A 10685-nucleotide genomic window follows, 5' to 3' on the forward strand; every position below is an offset into this window, starting at 1 on the left:
ACATGTATGACCAAAAGACCACTTTAGACCTGTAGGTTACAGTTTCATAATGGCATTTTTGATTGTGTATTCAAATATTCACATACATAAAAAGAAACATTATATAATTAAAATAAGCTTGAAAACATTCAACTGATATTCCAGTTGCATAAGTCTGGCAGGGTCCTTTCTCCATTACGCACCCATGTTTCCAATGCACAACACTTCCTTCGTCACATTGTTACATTTCCATGGCATTTTACAGGTGGAAAATTCCACCTTTCCTGCTTGAATAAGAGCTAACAACACTGCATTTAAATGGCCGTTGCATGCAACAAAATCTGGGGCAATCCACTCTGAGGCAAGACCACTTTGCAACAATTCTGAATAGCTGTTTTGTACAATTTTCTGTTGAGGTTTTCTGTTCCCTAAATAGACCAGAGAGTGGTTGGATGGAAGACCATCAGGGGAAGAAAAAAAAACAAAAAAATAACCTACAACTTGTTAAAACTGGTTACAAGGGTCAGACAGACATGTGTCTCCACAACATCTTCTGCTACGCGCTAACGCTGCTATACATGCTGAACTCCACTATTCTGGGCAGTCAGGGTTCAGGGGGATCTGTAACACCAGGGCAGAGATCCTCTTTTCGCGCGGGCGATGACGAGGGGCGCTGATGCGTTTTTAAGCAGATGCCGCAGGGCTCAGATATCACCGTGGCGACCCTGTGCTGCGCCCAAGTCGTTTGGGCGCTCATCTGTGTGGGTTGCACGAGCAGATCAGGTGACGCCTTTTTCTCTTCTGCAACAGAATGCGGCTCACAACTGGAGAATTCCGCACTGACTGAGTGACAGGCTGGGGATGAGCGGAGCACTGCCACACATTCTGTCCTGAGGCTGGGAGAGGCTTCCTGAAACAGGGACCAGGGTGGGGTGGGTGTGTGTGTATGTGTTTGTTTGTTTGTTTGTTTGTTTGTTTGTGTCTGTGTGTCTGTGTGTCTGTGTGTCTGTGTGTCTGTGTGTCTGTGTGTCTGTGTGTCTGTGTGTCTGTGTGTCTGTGTGTCTGTGTGTCTGTGTGTCTGTGTGTCCTGATTTTTGTGCATGCATTTGGGTGTAAACAATTAAATTGCAAGGCTAAAATACCCACCTGCTTGTGCCAGAGGCTTAATTCATTTAGATGAAAAGGCTGACTGTGCGAGCCTCTCTCTGTCTCCGTCAGTAAACTGGGAGAGGTTTCCCTGTGACTGTGAGCCTTTCTCTCTCTCCATTAGTAAACTGGGAGAGGTTTCCCTGAGGGGTACCATGATCTCACCAGCTCCTGAAACCATTCGCCATGCTAACGCTAAATCAGCTCGGCCTATCAGGGCACTGGTGGAGTTCATATAGGACTGCATTATCCAGGGCACTGAGCCATGCGAGCACTTTATGGATCCTGTTTCCTGAGTGAAAATTAGTCGATGAGCTTCAGCAGGCTCAGTGTCCATGGAGCTGGTGTATAGGCTGGCCTTAAACGCACAACGAAGATCTCATTAGCTTTGCTATAGAGGCACTGAAAAGGAGAATACACAGTGTGGTACTAACTGTACTGACTCATCATTTAGGCAACAGGACAGTGTGTGTGTGAGAGAGAGAGAGTGTGCGTGTGTGTGTGTAATTGCGTGCTTGTGTGTGTGTGTGTGTGTGTGTGTGTGTGTGTGTGTGTGTGTAGAGGTAGAGAGGCAGAGTCTCCAAAGAATGCTACAAGCTCATAGATTGCACACACGAGGGCAGAGAGATATCCATAACTCAATTTGTCTCCATGCTGTGAGGCAGGCCCAGGCTCTGCCCAGGGACACCCCTCTCTCAGGAGGGCTACTGATCCACACGTCTGCGTGGAGCCGTGGAGTCGTGGTCTCAGGAGGATACACTGGGCAGGATGAGTCACTCCGTGATTAGGAGTGTGGTGGAAAAACACACAAAAGCCTTTTCGAAAGGTTAACAACATGGAGGAGCCATGCATAAACAAGTCAAGGACCCAACGCCTTATTATGAAAGCCAAACAGAGAGAGAGAGAGAGAGAAAACAGGAACCAAGTTTGCAAAAAAGAACAGACTCGTGGACAAAACATCAAGAATGAAAGTAAATGACTCAACTGAAAATCCCATGACAACCATAGCATGGTTCGTATTGCACGCGTCATACACAGTGTAACTATTGTTCCTCCTGTCTGTGTTGACTGACGAGGCCAAATCAATAGACAAGACAAGACATTATGTCTAGACAAGACATTAGAGACACACAACACACCTGTCCAAGGTTACTGCCATGGATTTTATGCCTGAGCTAAGATGTGCTGCTGAGTCCCGGAAGTAATCCTTTTCTTTCCTATTCTATCCTTGGCTTGCCTCAGTGTAGGGCCTTAAACTGAAAGGAATCCACACCCAAACTAGAAGGGCACTCGGAGAGCACAGACCTCTGTCAGGGCCAAATGCTCCATCTTGCAATGTTAATGAAAGTGAAAAATCATTTCTGGATGCGCCCCGTGATTCAGATCTACTCTAAAATGTGAGGGGTTCTTCCTTGGACCACGCTACTCCCCTCCACCGAGTCTCGTGGAAACCGAGCCGGTCATTTTTGCCTTATCTTGCTGACAAACAAACAGCACCGAAAACATAACCTCCATGGTGGAGGTAGGCTAATAAGATTGTTCCTCCAGAGGTCACAGTTGGCCTCACATTAGCCAGTGTTACTCTCACATAGCTGGAGCATTGGCCAGTGTTGTGCTCACATAGCTGGAGCATGTTGTTGAGAGGAGAGATGCTCCACTGGCCTCCGACTCCAAATAAAGACTCTCAGCTCTTCTCCACTTTCCGTCTCTCTCCCTCTCTCCCTCTCTCCCTCTCTGCCTTTGCTCCACGTTTGGCCAAAGAACAAGCATCTGCCAAGATCAACAACCAGCCTATTAGCCAACTTACTAATCTACCATTCATTTCATCCTGGCTGATAGTAGTGGAGGTCAAAAAGATCTATATATATATATAAAAAAGACATATTTATCCATCTATTAAAGTACAGAAATAACAATGTCCATGTCATCACTGTCTAATATCTGCATACAGATAAATATGACTGCACCTGAACAATAAGACTACTGCCAGCCCAGGATAAACCATACACAGCAAAACAACAACATGAGAAACAAAAAAGGAAGCAAATGGACAAATAGGCCTTATGTTCATTGTACAGCCAAGCCGATAGGTTCACGTTCTCACTTCTACATAGTTGGCATTTGACTCTCTGTTGCCATAGGCTTCAGAAGACAGACAATGAAGCATTCAGCAGCAAGATAAGAATCTATCAGACTCTCACCCATGCTAGATCTGAACCAGGGGGTATTCCGAGTACGTGGTTAAGTGAAAAACCTGGGCAGGTTAAATCAGAGTGAGTGGTAAACCTCCTAATAGAAGAGCCCTGTGGCTTCATTCTCCCAGTAAAACAAAGCCATAGGGCTCTTCTTTTCTATCACATACTTAGAATACCCCACAGATCTGTCTTAGAGTGAACAACCCAAGGCTTTTTTTCAATGGAAGATAACATTAAGGCAAAGGCATGAGAAAAACATGCATTTGAACTGAGCATACTTTCATATGCAATACTAAGTTGGAGATGCCAGGAGATGTCAAGGGCACAGCAAGCTTAACCATATTTCATCAATCCACTGGGAGAGCCTGTAACCCTCTTCCAGACTCCTAATCCACCTCTAATGACCACAGGCCTACTCAGATTGGGATAATTAGTCTGATAGGGGAGCAGTATGCTGCGCCATGGCAAGCTTTTCATTTTTCCAAAGCAAAGGAAGGCCACGGATACCCCGCCTGTTCCACTTATATCACTCAGATAACATCAGACAGAAAACGTCAGATGTCACTGCACGGATGTCTTATTTCACAACAACTGCGATGGCTTATGAGCACCACCGATCACCATTCACTTCCCAGGTCATTATTTGTTCACTAGCACTGATCACAAACAGAAAACACTTTAACCTTGACTGTTTGTTGTATACGAGAGTCCAGAGACTAAACAGGAAACACTAAACAGGGTAGGGCCACTGGGAAATGCATTTGAGTAGGTCTTATGGTCAATACTAGGGATGACCTCAAGAGAAAAACAATCAACACAGGGCTCGAAATTTCGAAATCCCTGATAGGCCTTCGGGCAGGCATTCTTCAGATTATTGTTGCTCGCAATAAAGTAGACCGCACCCCCCCACCCCACCCACACATTTTTTTATGTAGAAAGGTAGATATATTCGAGAAGGCAATACATTTTTTTTTTTTAAACATTTGTTTAACCAGCTTAACTGCAATGATCATCATAAAAATTATTATGCATCTTACTCATCTTACTGTTCTCTTCTTCCTCTGTTCTTCTCAGGGCCGCTGCTGGCAGAGTGTGACCTACACATACGTAGTGGGAAGTTTTTTCTTTTTGCTCTTTTTAGTAGAGCTGAAATACTGGCGTAAATCCATGCTCGTTATTTCCTTTGAACAGCTGTCACATTTTGATTTTTTTTCACATACACACGTCAGCAATTTCACAGGCTTTAGCATTTTCCCTCACTGTGCATATACATAAACTCACTCAGAGTGCGCTCACGACTCAGTCCGTGGACTACGGCTATATGTTTGCGCAAGAACAAATGGATAAAGCTGTAATTAAATTTGATTTAAATGCAAATTTATGTTGTGGTGTAATTGCTATGTTATGAGATATCATGTTTGTCCATTATGTGCTCCAAACAGTATGGAACTTTTGAAAAGTTTTGAAGACTCAAACCCAACCCGCCTAGTACTTTTCCGATTGACACACACACTTCCTGATGGACAAATCATCATGAGCAGCAGCTCGTTCGTTCAGTGGTCAAAGTACTTCCTCCAAATAGCAGAAAAGACGAATAATGACGGAATTTTATTCCACTTAGGGGATCCTTTCTGACAGCCCGTCAGACACTGTGTTGTGACATATTGGTAGCACAACATGAAAACTCTGTTTTCCTGGGATGTCAGGCTAGCAATTTTGTGAACCCTGCAACAAATTCACGGTCCTTAAACCCTTAGGTAATGGCAACTTCATTAAAGACTGGGCCTCGACCTGTTGGCAATAACTAATAGGCCTACAACTTGCAGAATCTCAATACACTTGAGGGATTAGCTAACAATGCCATGCTGAAACAGGACTGATCAAAAGGATGAACCAGACGATGTGCTGGTTACATGGAGGTGTGGTGCAGTAAGTGATATCTAACAAAGACATAGCCTCAAAAGAAACTGCCCCCCACGGGGTTCATGGCCTACCTCCAACAAGCAGTAAAGGTCAAAGCCATGGCCTCAGCCTCCTTTCAGCTCATATCTGGGAAAACTAAGATTACCTTGGCTAAATGGATCAAATGCAATTTGGAGATGTTAAACAGAGGTTCACATATGCAACGCCTTCTCCCATCTCTGTGTGTGTGTGTGTGTGTGTGTGTGTGTGTGTGTGTCCGTGTATGTGTGTGTGAGAGAGAGAGGAGAGTCAGTCGGCCTTTGAGTAGTGAGATTAGATCACGGCAAAGTAAAAGAACAGAGCGTTTTTAGTGGGCTGAAGAGCACTTCTGAAGACTGCTTAAGTGTCTGTCTGAAAGCAAATCCTGTTAACCCTTGCCTGAGATAAGGCGGCTGGTGAAATATGCCCCCAAACACACACCCCATCATATTGTCAACAATGAGCAATTACAGCACTGAAACAAATCTCATCATCTCATGCCTCGTGTCACAAAACAACCTTGTTCTTCTCAAGGACTAATTCAATTAGGCGATCCAATTAACCCCAGACCAGAGCGAAATCAGCCATTCAAAATCCATTTTCCGTGTTTCCAACATCCTCACTCAAGCCTTGATCTAGTGGGCCTTCAACACATCACAGTGCAAGCCTGAGGTTTGAGTGAGTGAGTGAGTGAGTGAGTGAGTGAGAGGCAGGTGATGATCAAGACAGGCATGTCTGGAGGTGATCACCAGAGCAGGGGTTTGAGCGGACATGTTGGATCTCCACGTTCCTCCATCTGCTGTGCGCTAAGTGTTGTCAGGCCCTAATGAGAACCTTGCGTGTGCTTTAGGATGGGCTTCCCTCTGAGGACGCTGATATAATAACATTACATCACTGAACACAACAACAGTCAGCAAAGTTGCAACCCAGCCCAGGCTTTTCCTAACTATATCAGTCAATTAGCTACACAGTCTTCTCATGAATCCTTACGTCACAGCACATCTGGCTTTTTTCTAATGATATCAGTTACTAAAACAGTCTTGTGATGCATCATTACATCACTGACATAACATCAACAACAGTCAGCAAAGTGGCTGGCTTTGCCCCCTATTTGGCTGTATCTCTCAGCAGTCCATTGACGTGCAATTCAAAAGACTGAATGAAAAAGCTTTTTTGTTTTTTGCTTGCTGTGATTTCACTCACTTTGGGCGCAGCAGCATTTCTGTCCATAGTGACAGGGAGAAATAATTTACGACAGCTGGAAATTTCTCCTGAGGAAAGGGGCGTGGTGGGTAGGGGCCTAAGTTGATTCCAAGCCATGGTTTGGCTGTAGTGGAGTGGAACACCCAGGCAATCCCCATATGCTTGAGTGTGGAAACACTTAAAAACAAGCCTCAGTTTTATTATATGTGTCTTCCAAAGTCACCCATAGGTGACATAAAACAATTAGCCTAATTTTAGCTTGCCGTTTCTGGTCATTTCTGTTTACCAGCCACTCTTGTTAGTGTATGAACACAATGGAATGTCCGCTGCTCCTGAATATAGCCGGGAATCAAAGCCAGTGGTCTGGGTATGTTAATTGCTTTGCCCAAGTGTATTCCAGGAACACCTAATGCTATTACGTGTAATGTCACATCTTAAAAAAGGAAAATGACACACACGTTCCTTTTTCCATTTGCATGGTATGACATGCAAAAGGGTGTGTGAGAACACAAGTGATATTTCTATCAACGCCAAAGCGTGAACAATGAAATGACATGATGCCCTGAATGGCAGATGGCGAAGTGGTAGCCAAGGTTGCGAGGAACACCGGTGTTGGGCCACATCTACACTGGAGGCAGACGCTTTCTACAAAGGCTATGAGAGGCATCCTGTTTCTGAACCCAATCTGCCTCGCACTGGGAAATAAAGACTTGGATTACTTGTATGACAATCTTGCTGAACTATAACTGTATCACATAGCATCATCCGTATTATTATGATGAATCCCTCGTCAAGAAACAATGCAACAGGGTAGACTACAAAAAAAGTATGCTCCGCACTAAAACAATATTTTAACATCGCAGGTTTTATGTTAACATGTCTATATTATTATTTTTATTATTGTGGGTATTTTTATCTGTTCTTTCAAGCATATCTAAGCCGTATTTCTCAGCAAGCCAACGATTTCACCAAAGTAACGAATGAAGTAACCTTTTAAGTACAAAGTGTTGCACACGGACGATATAGACTGCTATGGACACAGACATATGTTTGTTTAGCGGTCATGTAGATCATCTGCACATGTGGGCACCGTTATGTAACGACTAATTTGCAGCCGATGAGCAATTTGCTAATCACCAAAGCAACTTCACCCTGGCAACGCTCGTTAGGGAAGTTAACGTTACATGACTACTGCTGTCAGAGCAAATGATGGCAGAAGACAGGTTTGCGAACAGCGGCTCTCAAACTTTTGTCGAAAGTAATTGGTCTTACCGTATTTGTTGGGCTCTCTGCTGTACTCAAGAATGGGAATTACGCCTTGGTGGTCAATAACATCACCTCCCGCTCCTCTCCCTCCGTCCTCAGGTACTTCTTCACGGTTTTCATTGTCACCCTGCCCCACGGGGATGACCACAAATCTTTCGGTCATGTTTCTCCAGTCTTGTCCGATCGTTATCGGACCGCCCTGATCAAAATACAATTTCAGGGATCAGACAGTGTACCGCTTGAGTCATACCAGCCAATCTCAGCTAAGGAGTGCGAGCTGCACAGCACACAAAGTACGATGTATGGTATGGGGCAACACGCGTGGATGATCCATGGATTGATCAGACAATGGGCGTGCGCTGGCCGAGCCAACCATTGCCTGATTGGCTAAAGGGCACGCGAGTAGGTGTCAATCTGCGGCACTTACAAATCAGACGGTGGAAGGTTCGGCAATCGGCATTTGAGCACGAGCCGCAACCGGAGCTAATGTTCGGGAACTGTCTAACCCCTCACCCAGCCGTGGTGACCCATCTTTCCAATAATATCTGTTCGACCGTGCTGCCGAAAAGTTTTAAAACCAAGAATTAGTCATAATTCTGGCATATCTCGAGTGCATATCTTTATTTAACGATTTTTTTCATTGCCCAGGTAGGTTCACCTGACCTCCAGAAATTCAAAACATTTAATGGATGTATGTCAAAGCCGGATAATAGTCTGCCAAATATTATGTGAAATATGTTTGCTACCTCCGATATATAAATATGAAGTGGCCTAAACTGTACTAATGGAATCCTCAAGAAAGTGCTGAAACATCTCCATGTTTGGTAGATTAACTCATTCGCCTATAACTCAATGTAAACTGCTGTTGCAGTGACGTTGTAGCCTACTTTAGGGCCGCTAACAACAATGATGATGGTCCGTAGAACCATTAGAAGTGCAGTTTTAGCTTTATTGTAATACAGTTAAGATTAGCTTGCGTGCTTATCATGCGTGCCCTGCAGTCGACCTCTCATACCAGTTGTCTACTAAAACATCTGCTGAGAACATGTGTTAGCGTGCACCACCAAATACATGAAACGATTTCCTTTTTCAGACGTTCTCTGTTATGTGGCTTTTGACTCTTTCAGTGCCGTGGTGGTCTGTGGATGCTGAAAGTGTCCCACCCTGCCATGGTTACTGTTTGCCAACTGTGGCTTTCACTCAGAGCCCCAGCAGGACCACCAAGCACCAAGCTGAATTTAGGCCGTTTCAGTTTCATGGGGTGTGTTATGTGTTATTCTGAAAGTGAACATACTTTAGTCTATGAAAAAGAACATACTTTCGTGGTTGCCATAGTCACTCTTTTCACAGCCAAGCCAATGGTGCAGTAAACTGCCTCCTGCTCCACCAGGCTGATAATTAAGAGTCATCATAACACAGGTAAGTGGATGTATTAGATCCACTTATCTCCACACACCGTGCGTCTGTGACTTGTGGTGGATTTGAGAGAGTAATTTGTTGCAAGCATGTTATTTGTACCAGCCCTAGCGTATGACGTTTCCCCATTTAGCTTGGAGCCATTTTAAAAGGGCTTCTGTCAGGGTTCTTCCTTTGACTCCACCAGGCTTTACATTAGCTTTTAAAGATGCTAAAGTAAGGGGCAAGAAATGCTCTTGTTCAGTTCAGGGCAGTTCAATTCTTTGGGCAACCTGTGTCTAAGCTATGTGTCAGTACGAGTGTCAGTAATTCACAAAATCTTATACACATTTTATGCTAATGTTTTCTTGGCTTCACTTCTAAATCTCCAGAGTAATTGAACTCTGTCAGTGACAACTGACTGTAAAATGAAGACATGGACCTATCAAGGTTGTGAGGTGTTGTGAGATAGTGTGATTTAGTAGAAACGCGACCAGCAGGAACTTTTTCCTTGGAGGGGGTACTGTAAATGGGGGTGGGGGGGGGGGGGGGTAACCTACTTTACCCCTAGCACAGTTATCACTTCTTTCATGCTGATTAGACTGAACTATTAAAGAACCCGACCCAGGCTTTGGGAATTTAGAAAAGTATACAGCTATTAACAAAGCTAGAAAGTAAGATTTAGATGTTTACAAAGCACCTTTAATATTATGAATATAAGAAATGGTTCATATATAGCCTATGTCACGCAGGCTCATATCAATCATGAAACCTTAATAAAATCCTTTCATAAAAAGTGTGAAATCAAAAGTTATTAGGCAAATCATAGGCCCCTTGAAGGTACGCATACTTCTAGCCTACTTAAAGGAGAGACCACATCTGAATGAAGGCTGGCTGTTATATATCTCAGAAATAAATTGTGTGAAACAGTTTAGAGCCCAAACAAAAATAGGCGGGGGGGGATGGGTACCTGCAGTTGGCCCTGCTGGTGCATGGAATCTCTCATATTTGGACACTTTTTAGAACTGTACTTTTACTTTTTACTCCAGTATTTATTTTAGCCTTTTACTGCACTACATTTTCCATAAAGCCATTTAAACCTTTGTTACAACTAGTCTATCTACTATGCATTTTGCCTGCGCTGACTGAAATTAGCTGTCATGTGTACACGCGGTTCAAAACTCAAATCCAGTAGTCTACAGCACAGACACTATGCCACTGGTTGCCGTGTGGATAAGCAGCATTGAGCTTTCCCAAGTTGGTAGCCTAGCAGGAATAATTTCACTTCCATTAAAGGGGTATTAAAAGCTAATTAGACCTATGTAGTCTATGGACAACAAATGCAGGTTACAAAGTGCATACACATTTGAGTCAGCTGGATTGATTATGCTATAATAACAGATTCCTCTCTACTTTTAAATTGAGTGAATATCCGCTTTTGTGGCCCTGCCTTGGACCATCCGCTAGCCTAATTTGACCCAACTTCCGCTTGCTAACCAGGTCACTAGGCTATGAAAGCACATATTCTATGTTAGTAAACATGAATTGACAAATGAAAGT

The 10685-nt window shown here is 43.8% G+C and overlaps 1 protein-coding gene across 1 annotated transcript in view; it reads right to left on the reverse strand.

Annotated features, from left to right (window-relative positions):
• Positions 1-8056, reverse strand: part of slc12a7b (solute carrier family 12 member 7b) — a 67924-nt gene extending 59868 nt beyond the window's left edge. Inside the window, exon 1 of the mRNA XM_031584038.2 lies at positions 7737-8056. Within this exon, the coding sequence (XP_031439898.1) occupies positions 7737-7893 (157 nt within the window). The 5' untranslated portion in view covers positions 7894-8056. The remainder of the gene's footprint in view (positions 1-7736) is intronic.
• Positions 8057-10685: the final 2629 nt, after the last annotated feature.

This window comes from Clupea harengus, chromosome 17, assembly GCF_900700415.2.
Source record: "Clupea harengus chromosome 17, Ch_v2.0.2, whole genome shotgun sequence".
In the NCBI taxonomy this organism is placed as follows: domain Eukaryota; kingdom Metazoa; phylum Chordata; class Actinopteri; order Clupeiformes; family Clupeidae; genus Clupea; species Clupea harengus.